The sequence below is a fragment of the Bemisia tabaci genome, chromosome 6 (assembly GCF_918797505.1).
Source record: "Bemisia tabaci chromosome 6, PGI_BMITA_v3".
Taxonomy (NCBI): Eukaryota; Metazoa; Arthropoda; class Insecta; order Hemiptera; family Aleyrodidae; genus Bemisia; species Bemisia tabaci.
In genome coordinates, this window is record NC_092798.1 from 14,616,801 (window position 1) to 14,642,810 (window position 26,010).

A 26,010-nucleotide genomic window follows, 5' to 3' on the forward strand; every position below is an offset into this window, starting at 1 on the left:
TTGATGGCTCAATTTGATCGTGTAACTGAACCAGAAGGAACGTAACTCCATTCCAAGGTTGCCAAATTGACTCGAACAATTAATTTATTTTACAAAAATGTACGTAAGCGATTTTTATCCAAAATTGGTCTGTTTTTTGCTTAGGATCCAGAGAAAAATCAGGGAAATTTTCAGTGAGAAATGCCCAAGATTCTCTTGATTAATAGGCAATTTACGAGGGGAAATTTGGCAACATTGAAATGGAGTTACGTTCTTTCGTCCAGGAGACGACGAAATGAACGGGCCAATGAGAAGAGTCCAGTACCAAAATTGTCAAAACTGCGGCCGATTGAAGTTCAAAATGGCCGAAAATTGTTCGTTTTTCAGAAATCTAATTTCAAAGTTAATCTCACGCCAAGATGCTCCTACGTTCCAAGTTTTAGGCAAATCCACGGGTAAATAACCGGGATGCCAATTTCGGCCATTTTGAACTTCAACCGTCCGCCGTTTTGACAATTTTGATTTTTTTGAAATGCTAACGTCAAATTCGTTTTTCTCGTGTTGAAATACCCGCGGCACGAGTTTCAGGCAAATATATCGACAAAAAAACCTAGGCTTCCAATTTCGGCCATCTCCACCTTTAACCAGCCGCCATGAAACGGTTTGAGATATTGGCTTCGGGTTCGCGCGGAAAGTTTTCTTTTTTTATGTTCTTTCGAACGAGGTATCACAAGAGGGGTCATCCCATTTGAAAATTAAAAGTTGGGATCCGTTACCCCCCCCCCCCCAAGGGGGGCCCCTGAAAATTTTAGGGGGTTCAAAAAGTAGCTCCCTTTGACCTAGGAACTTCCTCCAAGTTTCAAATCTCTACCTCAATTAAGTAAAAAGTTAGATTGGGGGAAGGGGACTTTTCTAACACCCTGTAGACAAGGAATTTTGATAACAGTGCTTTCTCTAGGAGCGCTGAGAAGGAAAATTAGGTGAGAAACAGCGCGCACAAGAATGTATGAGCTCCGTAACATCTCGCAATTTAACGATGTCATGATGAATTAGCACACTGTTTTGCGAATATTTTTGTCCCCGAAGAGGGTCACAGATTCCATCTATGACAACATAATTTGCATCAATTAATCAACGATCAGGTAGGCTTCGATGCCTCTTCCCGCTGATCATCTCAAAGCAGATGATCTCGGAGCACAGCTGATTACAGCGAAGATGAATAAATGAATGTGAATGAACCAGCGACAGATGAGGAAAAAAAAACATCCGTCAAAGAGTCAAACGCCACTCCGTCCGGAATGGGTCAAACAAATACAATGTTGCCAATCTGAGAAAAAAAAAGTATCATATACAGAAAACGTGCTTACGTCATACGGTGGCTTTTGTATGTAATCGAGAATAGATTTGGGATCAGGAGAGTCTACTTTCAGTTCTCGGTACTGATCACTTTCATGGGTATTACGTCAAAAGACCAAACAGGGTGTCTACAAGTCCGGAAACAGTACTGATTTTCTAAGGGCGATCCGGAAGTTCTGAAAACGTGCGGAAATTCCGCAAAAAGGTCCGGAATTTTCTTAAATTTTTGTCGCAATTTCGCATTTTTGAAATTTTTCTTATTTCGTCAAATGGAGGTACTGAAAAAGTACCGACTTTTTCTATTGGAGGAGGCACTGAATTTCTCGAGAATGTACTGAAAAAGTACTGCATAAGTACTTATTTTTGACCAGTTGTAGACACCCTGCTAAGTCGTAATTTTCGTTAAGCTTTTAAATCGTCTCTCAGGCTCTAGCAAGAGAACTAGAAAACTGTGAGAACAGAGTTTCTCTCAAATTTTTTGTTTTCCTTCTTCAAACTTTGAGAAGCTCCAGGATACGTCGTTTCCCGAACGAAGGAACATAACTCCGTTCGAATAATGATTGTACAGAGACGAACATCGAATAATTTTAAAATAAGAATTCTACTATTACATATTGTAAAATGCTGGGATAACCGAAGTTTTCAGTCATAAAATCCGAGATTTGGTTTAAATTCTTCGAATTCGAAAGTAAAAATATGGAAATAAAAAAATAAAAACAAACTTTGTTATCTGAACCGAAGTTCGATTTTCATGACCAAAAAGCTGGGTTACCTGGACCAAAAACTTAGGTAATGCATGCTGGTAAAAATTGGCAGTAGAATCTGTGTTCCAAAATACCATAGACCTACAGCCGGCTGTAAGATTTTCAATAGCTTCTATAGCCGGCAACACAATTTCTTATGGCCTTTTATAGCCGATGGCGACTAAGCAACAGTCTGGCGATAAAATGTATGCTAAACGTTACTAATTACGGATGCTAGGACTTAGTGAGTTTTTGGACTACCGCTCTCTTTTTGGGCCGTAGTATCTTGATATATTTTGCGAGGAAAGCTCCGTACTTTTGAAGGATGCCTGCCATGCCCTACATGTTGGAGCGCCTTCAATTTCGTATGATACTGTGCAATACCTCTGTTGTGAAATAGTTGCTTCAAGCGCCGTGGTACGCTGCGGCGCCGCGCGCGGCGGGCGGGCAGCCAAGCGCGAAACGCGCATTGGCGCCTACAAACCTAACAGGGATACTTCACGCATTGCGCAATGCGTGAAGTATCCCTGTTAGGTTTGTAGGCGCCAGTGTGCCGCCGCTCCGCTTTGTGTTAGGCTCTAATATTTAATCTCGTGGAGTCAGCGTTTTCAACTCATGACTTTGAAATGTTTGCACACTCTGTATGGTTTTTTCTCATTTTAATTGATGAAAAAAATTTGTAGTAAGTAAAGGAAAATATAATGTGCATTTTGTAAATATATTAAGGTGATTCCGTTGAAATTTAAGGATTTACAAAGCACACGAATTTCTTCACAATTTCTTATAGCCTTTTATAGCCGATTGCGAAAAAGCAACAACCAGGCGATAAAGTGTGAAGCCCGGCGATAGGGACTATAGCCCAGCTGTATACTTTTTTATCGCTTCAGCCCGGTCGTATGATTTTTTCCACTTTCTACAGCCAGCTATATGATTTTCTATCGCCTTCTTCAGTCGGCTATAAGAGCTCCTATGGTATTTTGAAACGCAGCTCCTATCGCCAATTTTTACCAGGGAATAGCGTCGAATATATGAAAGAATAAAAAATTGTATCTAGAAATTGTAAAATGTTAAATTAGGGTTTCCAATTTTTTAACCTAGGAACAAGTCATTCGCTCAGACAAGAGAAAAGGGACTTGAGATGAGGTAATTGTGTTATACACACGGGCCTCAAATTCACCTCTCTGCTTTAAAATTAAACAAACAGTCATCCTTGCATTTCATGGAAGTCATTGGGTGATACTGATAATTTTAATTGAGGTCATAGCCACGTTATGATCCTTTCCTCGGAAATTGCCGGTACACTAGTTAGTAGAAATGCAAAACATTTATCCGATGGAAAGTTAATCTCCTCTGATCAGGAGCCACCCATTCGATCGATATTATCTTGAAAATGACACAGCCTTTCAAGTGAGTACCCTCAATTTTCCTTGTTTTCAGATGTTTTACCGATTTTTTTCACAAAAAAGCCTACTTATATCACCGTCATGGCCTCGTTAACGTTGTGCTTTTGTACGGTTGATTAAAATCAATCACTTGACGATATTTAATCCGATTTTGAAGAGGGAAAAATCCTTCCTTTACTTCTAAACACCTGTTGTTTTGAAAAGGGGAGCAAGTGCTTCAGCCTTGAAAATTATGGATAAATTCGAAAAAGCTTCGTAGGATGTAATTTTTCCCCCTTTTTTCCTTTGAGACGAGGAGGAAAACAAGAACGGTAAAATCGGTAACAACAATTAGTTCGAAGCCACCAGGATGGTCTCGTTGTCAGGAAAACTTCAAAAACATACGATGAGGAATTTACGCGGCATACGCACTCGTGAAGGGGAGCGAGAAAGTATAAATAGTTCAGTGGAAAAGCAAGGGTTAAGATGAGTATAATTTGCGGTAAAAGATTTACGCCCTTCATTCCTCGTCAACCCAATCCGCGTACGTAATCATGGATAATTTAGACGGATTTTTACGATAAACATCCATGTAGAAATTAATTAAAGAAAAAATAGGTATGAAACACGCAAATTGTCTGCGTATTGTTCATTTTGATTTGACTAATTTGTATAAAGGTCCTTTTAGCACATACAGGTATGTTGCACAGTGGAACGAGTCTTTGGAAGAAGGCGGACACGAAATCTTTCACACAAATTGTAAAATTTAACGTTTATCACGTCACAATTTTAATTTTTAAGGATGCTTTTTACAGATAATGTTACAAGAAAACCATTTAAACTAATTTTAAAGCATCAACATTTCATGTTAATGAGGATAAACGCTATTGAAGTTTTTAAATCATATCCGACCTCTCCCATTAATTCGATTCACTGTGCGTCGATTCAAAGAAAACAAAAATTGGGGACGAAAAAAAAGACTTCTTGATTCTGGATCTTGGCATTTGAAAATTTCTAGATGCATTCTTCATTTATTCGTGGATTATTTTGTTTTGATCAATTCAACATCAACGGCAGTGATTCTCTCTTTCGTATTTGAAGAAACTTAACTTTTCACAGAAGATCAAACGAGTATTAGCAGTAGGGGCCGCCGGCCCCTACTACCTATTTCTAGTCTAATTTAATCTCTCGTGAAAGTCAAACTTCAAATGAAGAATTTTGAAAGTTTTCACAAGAAAAAACTGAATGTTGTTTTGCCATTTTTCTACATCGTTATTACCTCTTTGGCTTCTGTTAAACAATTTTGGACCAAAAAGTTTAACCTCCAGTCAAAGTCTGACATACACTCGGAGTCGGAGTGACTGTCAAAAACCTCCTTAAAAAGGGCATTTTTTGCCCACTCTCAGGAAATCTGAATATTTCATACACTGTGGTAAAACTTTAACCCAAGTTCAAAAATGGTTTCATGCTTCAGAGTTGGAAACCTTTCATTGTCTCGTATTCAAATACGTTTGCTTGTGTGCTAAAAATGTAAACCTCGCGTTACTGTATCGGCAAAAGCGGCTTTGAACTCAAGCAAGAAACTGTTTGGAAAGCTTTACTTATAATAAATGTTTCATTTTAACTTCTTTTAATTTACTGCACGGGCTCCCGAAAATAAAAGGCAACCTCTTGGGAGACTTTCAATCAGCGGTCAAAGGATAACAAGCTGTGATAGAACCGGGACCGAAAGCGAAAGGCTGGATACAATTATTTTAACGCCTGCGTAGCAGCAATTGCATAACTATCGTATTGAAGGAAAACTCATTGTCAGTCGAGCGCGGTTTTCGACGTATGTTACCCCTCTGTAGATTCCGATGATTTTTATAACTTCGGCCACAATTATTTCAATAGTGGTTCTATTTGATTATTCCTGGTTCACAGGTTTTCGATCAACGGACCAAAAAACTGAACTCCATTCCAAGGTTGCAAAATTGACTCAATGAATTCAATTTTTACAAAAATGTACTCGTGCAATTTTCGTCCAAAATTTGGCTGATTTTTGCATGAGATCAGAGGACAAATCGGTAAAGTTTTTCGTTAGAAATGCGCAAGATTCTTCCGGTAAATATGAAATTTGCGAGGAAAAATTGGGCAACATTGAAGTGGAGATGAGTTGTTTCGCAGGAGCAACGAGCCAGGGATGCAGAAAGTTCTGAGCATTCCCATTTTTCAAATTAACCCTTCCATTCTAATAAACTCTCTTTCCACAGGAATCGCAAAAAAATTACTTATTTGCAGCTCTGTACGCATACTTAGCTGCGATTTTGCGAAAAATCTGTCCTTTATCCCGCGATTCTACGAAAAATACGTGATTATTACCGTTTACTTCTTCTGCAAGAAAATCGCAATTTTGCCAGCTCTCCCATTTAAACCAGTTGTTTTCAAAAGGTCCTCCTTGATGATTCCTAGTTCGCAAGTCCTTTTATGCAACTCAAGGAGTCAAGACTCATGCAAAAGTGGATTTGTTCCCTTGAAAACAACTGATTCATTTAAAAACACCGTTTTCAGGGCCTTTCCATTTTCACACGTGACCGATCGTGACCCGCCCGGCCACTGGAAAAAAATGTCGTCTGGATCTAGAGTCCAGACTTTTAATAACATTGACAAGAAAAAATACTCTTGATTCAATCGCAGGGCTGGATTTACCTACTTGCCGCCCATGGGCCGCCTGTATTTTGCCGCCCCCTTCTCATTCGTTTTGAAACATCAATAAAAACCATCAAGTGAACATGCCGGAGGGGGAGGGGTGCATAAGACGCGTTTACCTACTCATGTTGGATACATTTTTTGCGAAAGCCCTGTCAACACTACTAGTAAAATTTCACGGAACTTTGCGCGAAAGTTAAGTTCCGTAAACCTGTCTCTGTGTGGACAAGGTCCTCCATTTATAAGAAATGAACCAAAAAATTATGAAAGAACAAACATAAATGTGGTTGAATAATTTTAACTTATTCCGCCGCCGCTGCGCCTGCGCCGCGCTGATAGCACTGTGTTTGGCGCAATGCGTGAAGTATTCCTGCAGTCTTGTAGGCGCTATGCGTTTCCCGCCAACCGCTCCTGACCGCACTGTGTTTGACGCAATGGGTGAAGTATTCATGCAGTCTTGTAGGCGCTAATATGTGTTACATGCCAACCACCGCGCCGAGGGCTTGTCCTTTTCTTTTCAAGTCCTCGTCATCATTCCTCTCTGCGCTGAGCTCCAGGCCAAATTGCGTGTTTAGTTCCTCTCTTAACTCGACTAATTAGGTAAAGATGCTGTTTCTTGTATCACCAAAAACGAAAAAAATCGAAATTACTATACTCTCAGGAAAGAGAGATTTTGTCCCCTTTTCTCATTGACAATTTTTTTGTTCTGAATCCGATTTTTTTTTATACCTACATTAAAAAAAAATTGCAAAATTTGCCGCCTCCTAAATTTGCCGCCATGGGCCGCGGCCCATGTGGCCACCCCCTTAATCCGACCCTGTTCAATCGGACTTTTTGCTTGAGTCCAAAGGAAATCCGCCTAAATCAAGAGGCTTGCCTTTTCAACTCAAGGAAAAATCGGATTGAATCAAGAGTTTTTTTTCTTGTCAATGTTATTAAGAGTCTGGACTCTAGATCCAAGCTAATTTTTTTTCCAGTGTGGATGGACGAGAATATCTTGCACCTCTGCGACGGATTGTCACTTCAAGTTTCTGGAACGGTTCAAATAACTTCAAAGGAAGGACGTACCTATTTTCTTGGATAATATTTTCTCAGCTCGTAGAATCAATTGGACTGCATTTTGCAATTTGGAACTATAAAGTCTGGCTCATCTGAAAAAACACTTATGTGCATAGGGAAACTAATGGCACATACGTTGTTTTTAAACCAGGCCAAAATTTATAGTTCAAAATTGCAAAATGAAGTCAAATTCGTACTCGATTTCTAACCTAGCTTGTTTTTTTGTTATGTTTCAGGCATCACAGGCCTGTTCACAGTGGTCTCCAGCTTCATGTTCAGCTCGAGTGTGATCAACTTCCTCCACGGCGACATCTCTGACCTGAAGTAAGCATCCAGCTCCTTTCACCGGGCGGTTATCTCCAATCGCCTCTCCCATCTCCCATCTCTCTTCCGCTCGAAGCTCGACCCATGCCCTTGCTCTTTGCCTCCGAATTAATTTCGTACTATTTTTCTTCCCGGCTATTTCCATACTCCTTTCCCATCCTTCCATCCGGTCTTGGCTGAGTCACAAAAACTCGCCTTGCCGCGACGCAGAACCGACTGGTGGCGGATTATTGAAATTGATAGACAAAGCGATGGACGAAGGAGACGCAGGGAACATGGAGCGATCCTATTGGTCAGGGGCGTACTGGCCCACCGGCACATGTCCCGGTGCGCCCTCCCGCCCAGGCGCCCTGACGCCTGACGCCCTACTGCTTTCAGAAAATGGAAAAAAAAAATAATAATCATGCGACAATGAAGATGTGAGAGGGCGCCCTCTTGTTAAGAGAGAGCATGCTTTCTTATTTAGAGACAGGGCGCCCCTTTCCGGACAAGTGCGTAAGGGAACAAGGCAGGCCGGTGCGCCGAAGGTGATGCTGAGATCTTGTGGTACAATTTTCCTCATTTAAAACCACGTAAAGTGACTCTGATATGCGAAACCATTTTTCATTTATTTTTTCTTCAGAATGGCTTAAAACTGCGTCTAAAAAGGTTATGTTTTTCAAAATTTTCCGGGTGAGGACCCCCGGACTCCCCACCAGACCCCCCTTCCCCTGTGGCGGCGCCCTCAAAGTGTCTGTCCCGCGCCCCTTTAAGGGTCCCAGTACGCCCCTGCTATTGGTTGAAACGGGTGGTTGTTGTGGGGTACAATGCGGGGAAAAATAATGGACCAACTATGGGGTCCCTCGTGGGTTGCCGTTAGTTTGTCTATCACTCGGATTACATTTTGCAATAAGGAACCACTATTTCTGGCTCAATGGAGAATTTGCAAGGGTCTGAAATTTGATGAATTTCCTGTTTAAGTGGAAATCTCTGAGGACTGAACACGAAGATACCCTTACTGGCATTTTGAGGAGTTTCAAATCCGGTCTGCAGTTAATACCGAAACGGCGATTATTAGAGGAGAATACAAAACCGATTCTGCTAAAATACATGTGTTTAAATGGGAAATGCCGCCAGATGACGTCACAAGGCGGCGCATTTTCTCACTTTTAAATCAATTTTTCTCCAATTTCCCATGTCAGAAAAAAATTATGAAAAATATTGCGAACTCAGCTCATTAGGCACTTTCAGGTGAAGCAATAAAAAAATTGCGTGCAAATTCTCCATTGAGAAATGACATAAACACGATTGGGTTCCCTATGCAGATACGCGCTTTTTTGGAGGAGTTGGAGATAGTGGTCCCTTCTTGCAAAATGCAATCCACTAATACCTCTACTGTTCATTCCAACCACCCGCTTCCACCATTGGGAGGGCTCTATTACCCTTTTTTCTTCTGTTTCCGTCGCTGTGTCTACATAAGAATTTCAATAATTAGCCCACTGCAGCCCGATTATTGAATGTATGTCCATACGAGAAGAAAAGACATAGCCCTATCTGAAGATTATAAGCCCTATAATAAGATTAAAAAACCAGACTCATCTTTCCATGGTGGCTTTTTCACAAAGACAAAGTGTAAAGGGGTGCCATTCACTTCATATCATCGAAATGTATTACCAATAAGATAGTTTCAAAATCTGTTTCCTTCTTTTAATTTCCATCTCCTAACTTTTTTCCTCCCCTTCTGAAGAACTACCTAATTTTGGACTTTTTCCCTGAAGTATGGAGATTTCTACTTGTGCTGCTCTTTTTTTACATCCATTAATTCCAAGAGAATAATTATTACTTGTCCTGTACCTGTACTCTCTTTAATGCGTTTTAGCAAGCTTTTATACTGCCGTGCTAAGGAAGAACGTCGTATGAACATTCGAGAGTTGCCAAATTTCCTTAGATAACATTTTTATTTTTGAGAAAAATTATGAATATACTTCCTTGAAATTATCAGACACTTTAGATCAAGTTTCAAACAAAATTATCTGAGAAATTGTCGGGAAAATATTCCAAAATTTTCCTGAAATTTAGTGATTTACCAGAGGAAATTTGGCAACGCCTGTAGGCTCAGACGGCGTTTTTCCTTCTCATGGCAATATACCCAAATGTGAGGGCCAATTTTAACAACAACAAAAATTGTCTGTTTAGGTTTTTTTTTTTTTGTCACGGACACTTTTTTTTGTCACACAGACATTTTGACACTTTAAAATTTTGTAAAGGGCTAATTTTTTTGAAAAAAAATGTCAAACTTATTTTAAACCCTTGCCAGAGAGATCCCTTCTTTTCTCTCGAGGTTTCATTAAAATAATTAAACCTCAGAAAGAGCAACACTGGAAAATAGAGCATCACAGACATTAGAAACCTACTTTTGTATGTCCTGAATGCTCTTTTTTTCAGTATGATTTTTTGAGGTTTAATTTTTTCGATGAAGCTTCGAGGGCGAGGAAGGAGCTCATATCGCAACGATTTAAAATTGAAGAACCTAACCCAATACGTGTTTTAAAATCTTGAAATTCAATGTCATTCTGCTTTTTTTTCCAGGGACGCCCTTTTCTTCTTCTTACTTTTGATCGATCTATCAAAAGCCACCACCTTAGCTCAACTTGCACTAAGCTCCTCTAATCGAGAAGAGGTTAAGCAAAATATTGCACGTGGTGTTTCTCTCCTCGGCCCAACGATTACGCTGGATACTCTGGTTGAAACTCTAGTCATTAGTGTTGGAACTTTATCAGGTATGCAAAATTTTTTTGAACAGAATCGTTGGAATCAATCAATTCCGTTAAAGTGAAAACTCAGCAAATAAATTGTAAAAGGAAAAAAAAGTCCCTCATATTTCACTCCCATTGATAAATCAGGCCAGGCTAGACGCAGACTTAAAGGCTTGCTAAGTTTCATGTTGGAATTAGCACGTCTCGGCAGAACTTGTAACTAATTTTGTCTTACCCAACAATTGATCATTAAGGGCAAGACACTCTTTCACCGATATGATGGTCTTTTTATTCGTCACATTGCATTGCATCAAATATTGAAAAATTAATTACAACTTGGGATGAAAGATATGTATAATCGTATATACTAGGACGAGGTAAAAAATTCTGATTATTCTGATTGAATGACGTAAACAACCAAAGAAACCAGTCATAGAGGCAGTAAATTTAAAACTGAAGACAGTAGGATATGAACTGTTGACACAAAATCAAATCAAATCTATGGAACGTATGAAAATAACACAAGTTATTCTTTCGCAATAATTTTAGATAGTTTGTAAAAAAAAAAAAAAATATTCGGTAGATGAAAGTCAATCATCTTTCAACATGCTTTCTCAGAAAATTAGCAAATTTGAAGGTGTAAAACTTATTCATCCAGGTAAATGTGTCATGAAAGGTCCACTCAGGAAAGAGTAAATAGAAATTAGCAAAGTTCACTTAATATGTGCCTTAATTCAGATAAGTGCAGACCCTATTGGAGCATTTTAAAAAAAATATATGTATATAAATAAATAAATAAATGAATAATACATTTATGAAAGGTGCATTTTCTGACTTTATTTTTGTTATATTTTTGCAATACAGGAGTCAGAAGGCTAGAAGTTTTGTGTTGTTTTGCCTGCCTGTCAGTAGTTGTACACTATGCCGTATTCATGACGTTTTATCCTGCAGTTTTGTCTTTAATATTGGAGGTATGTTATTTGAAGCTTAAGTGTAATACTGAGACACAATATTTCTGTAATATCTCATCTGATATTGTACATTTTACTTCTCATCAATTTTTATTCCATTTTTTAGGTACCTCATCAATTGTTTGAGTCCATTTTTTTGAAAAAATCAAAACTCTCCGAAGGATTGTGCCAAAACGACTTTAACTTTTTTCGGAAATGCCGACTTAGGTCGATGTCTTTTATGCCTCAGTGGAAATTGAAACTAAAAATTTGAGTTTCATGAAAAAAGTGAATCATTGCAAAAATTTAGTTTAAGGGATGGCTCTGAATAGCTGGAAATTAGAAAATCAAGAGTTACAACAAGTAACAAACATTTTTTCACCAAATTTAGTTTTGGACAGAAAACATTAGGGTCAACACAGAAGAAAAAACATTTGCTTTATACCATGTTTCAGAGTGGCAAGCTGTATATTTGGAGAGCCTCAATCAATGATCCTAATTTTTTAAGCAACTCTCTACAAAACCAATAATTTCATACTTTTCATCCCCCTTAACTTCATTTCTTAATATTTCATTTTCCTCTTTTATCAGTTACTGAGATGCGGTCCTGGAAGCAGAATACCTAGTTCTGAGAAATCATTGTTAATGAAAGCATTACACTTGGAAGATCAGAAACAAAACCCAGTCGTTCAACGAGTGAAAGTTATCATGTCAGCTGGCTTGGTCGTTGTTCATGCGCACAGGTGAGAAAATCCAGGAACCTGATAAGTTCTAGTACAGCTTTAAAACAATTTAAGACTCTAATCCTGAGCATCAGCCTATGTTAGGGAATTTTTTTTGCTAGGAATATATGCGTTTATTTATTCATAGTTTTCCCCTCAAAACAGAGTGCTATTTTTAGGTGCGAAGTGGACAACAGTGAAGCAATAACAACCTAAAATAGCTCCTGGAGAGTGTAAAAATACCGAAAGCAGTGTTCGTTGCAGAGATGTAACTGATAAGATCCATTGTTGCTTCTTTTATAATGTTCCTCACCTCTGCAACGGAGGTTATTCCGAAAATGAATATTTTTTTGTTCCGCCTTTTCTGAGGTCATGAGTGCTGCAACCATAATGATCGCATGTAGGTACACAATCTTCATTTTCAAACTCTAGGTTCTCTCAGTATTTCTGAATTCAACTCATCGTCACGTAACACCTAAGTCAAAAAATATTTAAGGTGTTGAAAATTAAAAGTAGTGTTTTACCAACAAATTTTGTGCAAAGTCAAGATTACTCGAGATTGTTTCATCTATTTTATTTGCAATGGAATTTCTACATGTTCCAAAATACCATTTATGAATATCAAAGTTTTGAATTAAAGTGAAAGTGAGAGAAAGACTCAGTGTTACAATTCCAAGTGAACTATATTTTGTGCTTTTACTTCTGCTGACCTAGCTATCATGATTGGTTAAACGTCTTTAACAATTTAATCTACTATCCTCCAATGGTCTACCCTTTCTTTTCAGTCGTTGGTCATTGCAAGATGTAAACAGTGAGACTGATGCGGAAAAAATCATGGGAAGTATAAACAACAGCACTGACCCCTTGGATGCAGTTCTATCACAAGAGCATCTCATGAAGTAAGTTTGATTACAACTTCTTGATTTTTTCTTCTCCTCCTCTTTCTTCTTAGTGAAGAACTGTAATTTTATCAATCTCCTGCCTGGAACTACTTTTGAAAAGATGAATGTCTATAATAAAGAAGTCCTTCGTGTCTAATTCGCGACTAATTGAATCAGTCATTTACAAAAGGGCGCAAGCACCACTTTGTTTTTTCTTCTTACTCTGCTCAAATCAAATTAAATTTAATTTAATTAAATTTAATTAAATTCTGCGCAAATTTATCGCCTTCTTTACACATGAGCATTTCTCTGAACTCAAAGATTCAGAACGGGTCTGATTAGACTTTCTTTACAGTTTTTCTCTTGAGCCCTTTTGTAACTGACCGATTTAATTGTCACAATAATTTGATGGCTGAAATAGCCTTTCTTGGTTATGACTCTTTGATGAAAATTATTCTCATCATGAATATTTGTTTGTATGGTCTTTAGTTTCATCAAAATAGGACATTTGTTTAGTTCTTCCAACATCTGACTGTAAATAGCCTCAAATTACTAAATTTATTTGATTTTATTATCTTATCAATTTATTCGATTTTAACTCGAGCTGCTTCCTGAACAGCTTCTTTGGATCTCTTATGTTGCATATTATATTCTATAATCGAATCATTACATGTCGAAAATTTTGAGCCATGCAAGCTCACATTGACTCCACATTTTTCATAAATATGAATAAATTCAAAAACCGAAAAATTCCGCTAATCTGTCACACGAATGAATGAAGTAAAGAAAAAATTCGCATGAAGTGGTTTCAAATTTTCCAAGAAAACTCCTATATCTGTAGGTGACATTTTGCCAACCTGCAAAACTGCTGAAGAAAAAATTTGGAAAAGGTTATGGAGGGAATCAGTGGATGACATATTTCTCATGCTGTTTTGTTGGTTCGCTACAAATTAAGCATGTTAGGATCCAACATTCTATAGTTTTATTTTATCTACTTATTTTTTGTTTCAGATGGTTGCTCCCTAGCATTGACAGTATTCTAATTCTCATACTCATCCTTGCCTTGACCATCAAATTCAATTTTCAGGATAGTGATCCCATGACCACAGAATCTTCTCTTTCAGGTATAATTTTAATTCTATTCTTTGAAGAATATTTACCGTTACCTTCTTCAGTCAAAAATTTAACGTAAGAGAGCTTTCAATGGTGAAACTGCTGAAAAGTGCAACATTGCAGACTTCTTGCAATGTTGTAAAAAGAAAAATACCTCATGTCATTTCTTGAAAACTTCACTGAATTTTTTGCTCTTGGTTAATCTATTTTGTTAAAATTTCAAGCTAGGGCCAGTTTGTTATCTTTTGATGGAATGAAAGGAGAGTATAGATTTCAAAACACTGCAAAGAAAAGATGCATTCCTGCAGTTTTACTGTAAATTACCATCCCTGGGCGGTGATTTATTGATTTATTATTCTCATTATTCTCCTTCTAGAGAAAGAAATTGTACTTACTTTATCTTTGAATTTGTAAACAAAAAAGTAGGGCTGCAGAAACTTTTTATCCTTCCTGTTTTCCGAATCGGCCCTCCCAATTTAAAAACGCAATTTTTCCGAAAAGAGCCATGCACAAATTCGCCCGTTTTTGGGCCCTCGAAATTGGGGTCGGTGTGAGGTTTTTTTTCATCTATAGGGTGACCCTTTACACATAATAAAATTTCAGATTGAGTATACGCACCGTTTTTGAGATATGGGGGGGCAAAGTCCCCGATTTTTACTCATATTTGCAGGTATTTTATAGTCGAACTTCGGCTGCTACAAGGTACCGGATGTAGATATTGAAGCGCGGTTTGCGGTGATTTGTCAAGCTATTTCTGGATTATTTTTTCACATCTTTTACAAACCCGCAAATGGTTTTTCGGGGGGGGGGGGGGGAGCTTTATTCATATTATCATGACCGTTCGTATACGTCTTACTGGCATTAATTGCTTCGTTCTCGACTCCTCTCCACGCCGTAATCATGATGGTATTTTCTGTTAGGAATCTTTCTTCTTCTTTATATTTGACCAATTCTAATGTTGTCTCCCCCTTTCTCCCTTTTTAACCTCCCCCCCCCCCAATTCTAAACACTCCCTCTCAAGTGTATATTCCTGTGCGGCAGATATGAAGGTGTTATTTGTGGGGAATTATTTTTCTGTCTTTATGGTTCATAAACTTTGACCCCACCTATTTCCTCCTTCCCCCCTTTACCCCTGTTTCACCCCCCCCCCAATTTCCACCGTACCTTACTCGAAGTTGTCTGCTCCCTCCGCAGCAGAAATGAGGATGTTTCCAGCGAAGAATTTTTTACTTTTTTAAACTCAATACAAGGGAGACACCCCCCACCCTTTTTTCTCTTTCCCATCCCCCCTCACTAGTTCATATTTCCTACCTTATTCCCTCTTTCCACTGCCCCCCCCCTCTTTTCTCTTTTTTACATGCTTGAATACTTTTTTTTGTGAGAGTATAATAGTTATCGGATAGTGTAATAGTTACCGGAAACATCCTCATTTCTGCTGCAGAGGGAGCAGACAACTTCGAGTAAGGTACGGTGGAAATGGGGGGGGGGTGAAACAGGGGTAAAGGGGGGAAGGAGGAAATAGGTGGGGTCAAAGTTTATCAACCATAAAGACAGAAAATAATTCCCCACAAATAACACCTTCATATCTGCCGCACAGGAATATACACTTGAGAGGGAGTGTTTAGAATTGGGGGGGGGGGAGGTTAAAAAGGGAGAAAGGGGGAGACAACATTAGAATTGGTCAAATATAAAGAAGAAGAAAGATTCCTAACAGAAAATACCATCATGATTACGGCGTGGAGAGGAGTCGAGAACGAAGCAATTAATGCCAGTAAGACGTATACGAACGGTCATGATAATATGAATAAAGCTCCCCCCCCCCCCCCCCGAAAAACCATTTGCGGGTTTGTAAAAGATGTGAAAAAATAATCCAGAAATAGCTTGACAAATCACCGCAAACCGCGCTTCAATATCTACATCCGGTACCTTGTAGCAGCCGAAGTTCGACTATAAAATACCTGCAAATATGAGTAAAAATCGGGGACTTTGCCCCCCCATATCTCAAAAACGGTGCGTATACTCAATCTGAAATTTTATTATGTGTAAAGGGTCACCCTATAGATGAAAAAATACCTCACACCGACCCCAATTTCGAGGGCCCGAAAACGGGCGAATTTTAGCCCTTTTTGTGCAAGGCTCTTTCCAAGCTATTACCTTTTTTTATCCTTTATTTGCATACTGGCAGAATTTTTCAAAAAATTGAAAATTTCACCACAACTTTACAGGAAACACGTCAATTTCATTACGATTCTTTGCATAATACTCGATTTTTAAGATTTGCAAGCTGGCCTTCCCAATTTTCACTGCCTTCCCATTTTTTTTTGCAAGTTTGATTTGGAATCTGCACATTTACGAAAAAGCTAAAGCTCAATTTTAGCAACAGAGAACGTATTTCTCTGTAGAATCCAAAATTTTTGTTGAATTTTGCAGAACTTTATACCTATGTATCATATATCAAAATACAACTTGAAAGACTTTCCATACTTTTCCCCTCATTCATTTGTTGACAATTGATCAGGATTTAGTTCAGTTCGATCTCTCTTTTTCCTAGTTTTTTAACCCTCTCTTGATTCTTATTGAGTGTGTATTTTCTATTTCCCTTCTTTTTACCTTTATTACAAACTCCTGAGTCAATCTAATCCTCTTTCATGATTTCCAAATTGCAGCACCACTTAGTACAATGTCTCTAGATGCGGCACTCATAAATAAATTCACACCAAGTTTACTGGGAAGTGAATATGCCAGTTCCACAGATTGGATAGAAGTCACCTCAGACGAGACAGATCCCAAGTCAGAACTTTCAGACTCAGCTGTCAGGGAGTTTTTAGAACTACATCTCAGCGAAAAAAGCAGTCAGACTGATTATTGTATGAAGGATAGCATTGGAGTTGTTGAACTTGCCAATAAAATTGTGCAGACGGGTACAAACGATTGCAGTGATTTTGCAGAATGTCCTACACGGTCAGTTGAAGAATGCAAGGCAATCTACCGAGGAACGGTAAGTAAAATGAAGGAATTTAGTCCTTATCAAGTTTCCAACACTCACCTTTTCAAATATTTTGATTTTGGCCAGTACTTAGGACGAAGAAAAACTTTGCATGCCTAATAATATTTGACAGCCATATTATTATATTACTCCAGGATTACTGGTGGTCTGCAAAACCTTGAAAGTTAGAGACTTTTCAGCAGCCTTGAAAAGTCAGAAAATTCCTAGGAAGTGAAGGAATATAAAAGCAGCACTTGGCAGAGGCCACTGTAATTTACAGAAAAATAATCTAAGTGGAAATTTTGTTCCGAAAGTCAGGAAATTAGAAAAAATCAACGAAAAGCTGTTAAGTCACCCTCACCTTTGTTTGCTTTCTAGAATGGGTTTGACGTTTCGAACAACAAACTTTGTCAGAAAATATCTCAATCATTTCTTTTTAACCATCTTGTTTATCCCCAGTCATCAGGGAATTTTACCAAAATATGTCAGAGAATTTCATTTTATAAATTCTGTAGTAACCCTAACAATCGTATTTTTCTAATAATTTAAAGTTAAATGCTTTCCAACCTGAAACTTTTAATTTTATAATTTCCTTAATATGTGTATTTTTTCTCTTTTCTCGCTGCGAAAACAAAAGGCATCTGCCAGTGAATTGAGCGATACAGAGGTCTGCAACCTGGTGAATGAAGGAGTGATCCCAGCCTACCAAATCGAAAAAGCTGTCAAGGATCCTGAACGAGGTGTTGGTATCAGGAGGCAAAGCCTTGCCCTCTCAACCAAAAGACCAGATCTATTTCAAGACTTACCGTACAAAAATTATGATTACAGCAAAGTAAGTTCATTGTTTTCCTATGGGTGTTTACCACCGATTAATTATTTTCAGACCAAGAGCTGGTCGAACTTCATCCCCAGCCAGTTTGAACTTAGTAAGTCGCAATCATACAAGTGTCAATTACAGAATCAATTTGCAAAGATCTAAGGTCGCTTTGTATTTTTCAAAAAGACACAAGTATCCTTGTTGTAAATTTTTTCCCTTTTTTACCCAAGAGAAAAATTCGTATGAGAAAACCAAAACATATATCTGTATCAAACAAATTGCATTTCTCAGTGAACTATAATATTCATTTATAATGGTTACTCGATACTTTCAAAAATTCAAGACACTGCTGGAAAAAGAAGACATACACGTTTGTCCCCTCGCATTTTTTGCAATTTCAGGAACTTGTGTTCACATTGTCGTTTATAGGTTGTGACTATTTCAGACTCTAACATATTTAACTTTGGAATTGACCTTAGGTTGCGCGATTTCATCACTTGCGTGTCTGTAGAAACAAAGTAAACTTTCAAATGCAATTTACTGAAAGCTAGGTTTTTGCCTATGTCCCCTTTTTCGGGCAATGCATTCAATTTTTGTAGCACGAATCGTGTTTTTCATGAAATTTTGGTGAGGGAGCGTATTTCATAATGCTGATATTTGCACTGTATCCAGTGGTCCATCAACCATACTCATAGTATTAATAGTATGACAAATATTTTATGAATTTCTCTCTTGTTTGTAGGTCCTTGGCGCCTGCTGTGAAAACATTGTTGGTGTCATGCCAGTACCTGTGGGCATAGCTGGTCCTCTTTTACTGGATGGAGAAATGGTCTACGTTCCTCTGGCAACGACAGAAGGATGCTTGGTTGCAAGCACAAACCGTGGTAGTCGGGCTCTAGCCCAGTGTGGAGTTCGGAGCAGAGTCGTTGCAGATGGTATGACCAGAGGCCCTGTAGTACGTTTTCCTTCCATCACGAAAGCAAGGTTAGTCAGTAGCAAGAACTTCAATGAATAAAACAAGATTCAGAAGTTTGTACATGCTCAGTTTAAATGGCAGGGTTTTCATTAGAATTGTGATTTGCATTCTAAACTGTCAGAGAAAACTGGAAACCTATCAGCGTACTCATCAGAAAGTAAAATTTTAAAAAATCGACTGCTTCAATTGTGTTTCTTTTTCTTCTTATTTTTTTTGACAAGTGGAAACTATGCTTCAGTCAAAAAATTGGTTAGTTACCTCTTATGAAAACTCTGATTTTCTTATCAAACTTTTTAAAAGTTTCCTTTAACTCCTATCAAAACGAATGATGAGTATAAAAAAAATATGCAAAGCTGTTAAATAATAGAGGGTTTGTCAGTTTTATTCTCATGGAGATACAATCTGCGGACGTGCACTTCAAAACAAATGATCTGATCTCAGACGGAAGAAAGTGAACTGAGGATCTTTAATATTTTAGAAACTTCCCTTTGAAGTGCAATAGGTCATTTTATAACGTCACTTTTTGTCGACACTCAAGCCCAACTTGTGTTTCCTTTTTCACAAAAGACCTAGATCCAAAAAGTGTGTGTCAATCTGAAAAAGATGAGTTGATTCAAAATTTTGATTCTTATCATCAATGCCATCCATCTCACCAAGTGTTCCTTTATTTTACAGCGAAGCTATGTCATGGATGATGGATCCAATAAATTTCGAAGGGATGAAAGCCAGTTTCAACTCCAGCAGCCGTTTTGCCCGTCTCACTAAAATACATGTCCGAATCGCTGGAAGATATTTGTTCATCAGATTTGTTGCAACAACCGGTGATGCCATGGGAATGAACATGCTATCAAAGGGCACGGAATTCTCACTTAAATTTGTAAAACAGCAGTTTCCAGAGATGGAAATTCTCAGCCTCAGCGGTAACTTTTGCTCTGACAAAAAACCTGCTGCTGTCAATTGGTAATTACCAATATTTTCTAATTTCCATTCTAGTATTCGACCATCCTCAAGAAAAGAGACTTTACTCAGCAGAGAAAATTGTATTTTATTATTCTATTAAAGTCTAAATTCTATTACTCTAAAAACTATTATGTGGGTGGCATTTTCTGTGTATTTTTATTTATTTATTTATTTTTTTGCGTGTGTGCATTTCGAGAGTGTAAAATTGCATTTTCATCCAGCAATTTTGGGCTGTGGAAATCACAAATGAAAACTTTGAAAGCTTTTCTTCAAAACTTCCTCTTTTCAAACTGCAAACTTCAACCAATATTACTTTTGATTTGATGCCTCACTGAAGTGTTGGACAAATATTCCTCTTGACAGAGATCAATTTTTACTTTTTCAACATTAAGGTCCTTTCTCTTGGAGATGGTAATATGAGTAGATTAGTCTGAAGTTTTTTTTTTTTAGTGGTGTGTCGATTTGTGCTACCTGCAGCACGTATAATTCTCAGTTAAATTCTAAGTCAATGGATTGATCAGCTCAAAAGTTTCCATTAGAAACTACAAGGAAAAGGTTCAACTACACATGAACTTAAGCGAAAATAGATTCGTAAGCTTCTGGCAATATATTTCCTCCAAAATTAACTCTTGAATCTTTTACAGAAGGTAAATTGAAAATTTCTCAGCTTGTTAAGATTGTTCTTTTCTGGATTCTAGGATTGAGGGTCGAGGAAAATCAGTTGTCTGTGAAGCCATTGTACCAGGATCTGTCGTCACTTCGGTTCTGAAAACGTCTGTGCATGCTCTGGTCGATGTTAATGTTAGCAAAAACTTAATTGGCTCTGCTATTGCTGGCAGTATTGGTGGGTTCAATGCTCATGCGGCCAATATAGTGACAGCTATATTCATCGCCACAGGCCAGGTAAATTTTCAGATGATTTTTGATTAGAACTTCTGCTTAAAGATGAAACCTATTCTTCGAATTCGATATGAACTTTTTGAGTTCACTATTGGTAGCAAAGAGTAGTTCTTTTTTCTTAAAAAGTTTGTTTTGTCATACCATGGGAACAAAGATATACATTTATATTTTTCAAGAAAGAGGTTCTGAAACTCTAGTCATTAGCTCATTGCTGCAAAATTTTTAATTTTACCTAGAAAATGCAGAATTTCTGAATTCATCAAGAAAGGCAAAGGAAATTAGAATGTCACATTTACTCCTCTTCACCAAATTCTTGAGAGCATACGTATTTGAGAAAGTATCGCAACCACAACTGCACTCAGCAATTTTGCAGAGTAGGAATTATTGGATTAAATTGACTTCAATAACAGTGATGAATTAAAAAATTTCATTTCAAACACTTTTTTCCTTTATATTAAAAAATACTCACAAATTAGGAAGGTTTTGCCAAATGATCTCCTTAAAGTCTCAAAATTTAAAAGAAGCTCATACCAAACATGAAGAAACAGCAATATAGCACCTAAATATATATTTTTTTTACAATCATGGATGCGTATAATTGCGAGCCATTTTTGTTATTTTTCTTCAATGAAGCCATTTATGTTTGGTTCTGAAACTTTTCCTTTAGCTGTCACTCACAAAGTCAATAAAATCATTTCAATCGTAGTGTTATGGCTGAATGTCTCTGTTTTTGCAGGATCCTGCGCAGAATGTATCAAGTAGTAACTGTATGACTTTGATGGAACCTTGGGGAGAAGGTGGTCAAGACTTGTATGTGTCCTGCACAATGCCATCCATTGAAATTGGAACCATCGGCGGTGGCACCGTCCTCTCACCACAAGCTGCCTGTTTACAGCTTCTAAAAGTAAAAGGCAAGTACCCATACATAATTTACTTTTCACATCATGATTCTAGATTTTTGGACTGTGTGTCAAATTCACTTACTCTATAATCAGTCCCTCTAGATTTATAATTTTGGTTTAGAAAAAGGGTCATGAACCGTAAAAACGCCATGAGTGAGGCATGAACCATCGACTATTGGACATATTTCTATCAAACCGACCTAAGCGCCATAGGGTGAGGAAGGTAGAGGGGGGCTTGGATTGGCGGCAGAATCGGGCGTCCGGCTTATTCCATCCTATACTCGCAATGCTTTTCCATCGCGCTTAGGTCCGTTTGACAGAACGCGCTATCCAGGATTCTAAATTCCTGAAAAGGAACTCAAATTGGCCCTTAGTTCCGTTTGATAGAAATACGTCCTATTGATAGTTTTCCATTTGAAGCTACAATAAAGAATCGATTATTAAGTCGTTTGTTGCTAACACACCCTGATAATTGATCCTATTCCTTAGGTTTAAATGGCAGATTAATCAATTCTTTGCAAACCATACCATGTCACTAAATTGCCATACTGTTCCACTGTTGAAATTTAATTTAAATGTGCATTTTAAAGTTTCCTTCTGTATAATTGTGTCCAAAATTTATTTTAAAACGAATCCTAAGTTTTTTCAGACACAACACAGAAAAAAGTTCAAAATTCGTTTGATTCGAAGTCAAATCTCGTTTGGATGAGAATTTATCGACTTTTAGATTTTTCTTGATGTTTCAAAATTTTATCTAGTGCAAGTGCAAATTAACACAAAAATTCTTGTCTCAAGAGACAAAGTTCTGAAATAAAGTATAGACAGGAAACTCTCAAACCACGTATTTCGTGTGCAGTGTTTAAAATCACCGCTCCATTTTTTTTTAAAGGAGAACAAATCAACATCATTCCTCGAAGTTGTTTTAGAACTTGTCTCGCACTGGGAAGAAAATTCACGAAAGTTTTAAGAATTGGTGTTGAGTTGTTTTCCATGTAAAAAATGAAGTATGACGAAATGTCCTCATCGTCGCAAACCGAGATACACGGTTTTGGAGTTTCACTGTATGCTGATGGCCTCTCACATGTGTCCATCCCTTTTTCGGTCAATTTTGAAAATTCGTCTGTTTTAACCTCTAAATTTTCCTCATTTTGAACAGGTCCAAACCTAGAAAATCCTGGTGAAAATGCCAGTCGTTTAGCCAGAGTTGTTTGTGGCACAGTCCTGGCAGGAGAGCTATCCCTCATGTCCGCTCTGGCATCAGGACATCTCGTTCAAAGTCATCTTACGCACAATAGATCGTCTGCTTCACTGAATAGCCCTTCAAGGAATGAAGCAGTCTGTAAAACTCTGTCAACGCTGAGGATAGACAACACAGTTAACGAGGCAAGGATGTCGTGACACTCAGCATAAAGGGTCACCTTCCTCTCTGAAACTACAAAATGACTGACATTCGTGCCCAAAATAAATGGATAGTTTGACCCTTTTTGTGTGTGCATTTTCTGTCGCCCATGTAATGGCTGTATCAAACTAGCATTCTGTTACTTTTGTAAAAATTTATGACATGTGCATGGCAAAACTTTTTAGATTATGTTGTCGCAAAAGAAGAAAATGTGTGTTTTCAGAAATCTTATTAAGGTAACATACATAGTATACTTGTTGTGCTACATATTAAGATATGTACAACTTATCATGTTTATTAAAACAACATGATAGCAATGCTGTTAGCCTTAAAACTGCATACAGAAAAACTTTTACCAAAACTAGCTTTATGAAAAGGAAGCATCAAGTATTACTGCTGAGTTATCACCAGTATGTGTACAATTTGTACAAATACACAACGTGCCATTCAAATTTTTTGGAATATGCTGTCAATATGACGAAAAAGGCATGCATAAGAGGGTCTCTAGATTTAAGAAAAAAACCAAAAGAGGAAATAAGATTGTTCAAGCAGGGAATATGCTTGCAGAAGAAATGTGACAGGATAAATTTTTCCTGCACTCTCTTGTGGTAGTATTATGATCTTAATTGCTTCAGATTATGATCGTCTGCAATATTGATCTGCAATAAGTGTTTTTACTTAATTCTGTAGTATTAGGGCATTTCATCTTTTTTGCAGCTTTTCATCCGTCTTTGTTAAAAACTCTCAAAAGTGCAATGGATCAAATCTCCCTTCTTTTTGTTTGTAAAAATGAACCAAAATAGGTTAAACAAAACAGAAATAGCCAAACTTGAAAACTTAGACTTTCCTCACTTATTTCTTCATCTTTTCTTTTGAAGGACCCGCGACTGTCGCGTTATTACTGCTAAAGAGGGAGGATAATAGACCCTCCAAAACAACGCACAGATCAAGAAATAAGTCAGGAAAGTTTTGAGTTTTGAAATTCAGTGATTTCATTTTTTTTACTCAATTTGGTACTTTCTTTGTTTTTAGCATTCCTTAACAATTATTTAAAAACATGTTATTTTTAAAATCTCATATCAGTGGAAGCTCGGCAGAAAAGTCTTTAAAAATCTAAGTATCTTGATGATGTTATTTCACTCTGTGTTGTGTAATTTTTTCCACTGATAAATATGTAGTAAAACCTGCTTAGATTTTGTGATGTATCACGTACATCCCCAACAATTCTATACCTCTTTTAATGCAATGAGTATGCTGTAGTTTAAAAGCTAAAGCAACTCCACCTCAAACATGACAACGCATTCTTCATGAGTGGTGGACCACTGTGGAAATTTTCAAGTGACAAAACTAGAAATGATAAGGTAGAAACTCCTTACGGTCTATTTCTATGTAAGGTTTAATGAATAGGTGGGTTGTGTAGAATAGTCATTTGTTCAAAATGGCATCCACTCCACAGAGACAGCCATAAAAATTGCATCGCTGAGGCACAGAGGTAAGAACAGCTTGGGCCACCTCGCATCTATTTTGACTCACAGTAGTCCAGCACTTACGAAATATCTGCGTTGTTTTGTCATTAGAGTCTTCATAGTCATACGCATGTGCCGTCTGATAATTCAGATTTAAATTACCCTCATCAATGAATCTCATTAAGTAATAAGCTCCTCAGTGACAATTGAAAAGATTAATTTATTCAATCTTAACTGTAAGAAGTTACCTTTTTTTTCATCATCATCATTGAAACTTGTCAGGAAAACTGACGATCAAACTATCTAATTTCAGGAATGAATAGTTTTCTTTATTGTTATTGTTCAAGGTACATTTTATTTATTTCATTTATTTATTATACATTTTTAATGATCTTAATTTTATACAAGTTACTTAGATAGAGTTCAAAAATGCAAGAATAATTTATGTTTTGACAGACTATTGATGGTCTAAAATAATTCATTTTCACCTAGGGCACTTATCCACTGATACTTCGCTCTTAAATTAAATGATTCTCGCTTTTGATAGTGTATTATTGCAACTATCCGTAGAAAGTCAGTGGTCCAGTCAGACCACCAATAATGTTACACATGAAATATTCTGATTTGATGAAACGGAAAATAAAAGGAAATTGAAATACTATTATCAGTGCATTCATTTTGACACATCTTCAATTTGCTCGATTCCTCTCTATTGTCTCGCTGTGTAAACTCATTTAATAAAATTAAGGTAACTAGGAGTGGAACGACCAAATTGAGGAATTATGAATTCAACGATTTATTGACCTTGTTACCTGTACTATCAAAATGGATTGCAATCTCTGAAAAAAGCGTCTTTAAGCTTTTGCTTGAGGAAAACCTTCAAAAGGATGTAAGTGTTGCCCCCCTCCCTCCGCCCAATTAAACTTTTTCCAATCCTTGAAATGCAGGAATGGTGTGAGGGTACTACCGCAATTTCCTCTCTACACTGTATTTTAATGTAAATATGTGCAAGTGCTTACCCTTAAATTTGGAATCGAAAATTTCCTAGAAATAGGCATTTTTCATACTTTGATTGGTTCCCTTTACTTTTTAGACTGTCTTACTTTGATACGTTGTGCTTAAGTATAGCCTGTGATCATCGACTTCACCCAAGGACGTAAATCATAAGTGTTACTGTATAGGTAATGTTAAATATTTTTAAGAATCGATTTGACTTTAAAAAATTACACTTTACGTTTCTAATTTTTGGTTTGTTAATTTTTTATAAATTCATGTCCTCAAATCAAGTTTCTATTTTCATCTCAAAGAAAAAGAAAAATGATTTTTTTTTCTCTTTGTTTATTTGGCTCAAACCTCTTAGGAGTCTCAAGCCATCTCGACACTGGCAGTTGTGATAGGAAGCATTGAAAAGAATATGCGTGGTGTCGCCTTTTGGCCATTTATATATTTGAAAGACCCTGCCCCTACATTATTTTTCCTCTAGTGTAAAAGTTTTTTGTTTTTAGATAACACTTAGATTTAGTTTAGCAAACTGAACATATTTTGCAACAACTCAACTTGGAAACTTCTTTATTTGAAATTCATCACTCGGCATTGGGCCAATAAAAGCTCAGCAACTTGCTCAACAATCATCAATAGACAAAAAATAGCTTCTGCTATCAACTCATTACAC

General features: G+C 37.3%; 1 protein-coding gene across 2 annotated transcripts in view; it reads left to right on the forward strand.

Moving 5' to 3' along the window:
• The window catches only part of LOC109043605 (3-hydroxy-3-methylglutaryl-coenzyme A reductase), an 89,861-nt gene extending 64,279 nt beyond the window's left edge, over window positions 1-25,582 (forward strand). For both annotated transcript variants that reach the window (XM_072301560.1, XM_072301561.1), the window contains exons 4-16: window positions 7,444-7,531; window positions 10,100-10,290; window positions 11,131-11,237; window positions 11,808-11,959; window positions 12,724-12,837; window positions 13,831-13,943; window positions 16,599-16,930; window positions 17,556-17,750; window positions 18,478-18,719; window positions 19,387-19,671; window positions 20,370-20,574; window positions 21,308-21,482; window positions 22,630-25,582. In XM_072301560.1, coding sequence (XP_072157661.1) covers window positions 7,444-7,531; window positions 10,100-10,290; window positions 11,131-11,237; window positions 11,808-11,959; window positions 12,724-12,837; window positions 13,831-13,943; window positions 16,599-16,930; window positions 17,556-17,750; window positions 18,478-18,719; window positions 19,387-19,671; window positions 20,370-20,574; window positions 21,308-21,482; window positions 22,630-22,871 — 2,441 coding nt within the window. In that variant the 3' untranslated portion in view covers window positions 22,872-25,582. The remainder of the gene's footprint in view (window positions 1-7,443; window positions 7,532-10,099; window positions 10,291-11,130; window positions 11,238-11,807; window positions 11,960-12,723; window positions 12,838-13,830; window positions 13,944-16,598; window positions 16,931-17,555; window positions 17,751-18,477; window positions 18,720-19,386; window positions 19,672-20,369; window positions 20,575-21,307; window positions 21,483-22,629) is intronic.
• The last annotated feature ends 428 nt before the right edge of the window (window positions 25,583-26,010 follow it).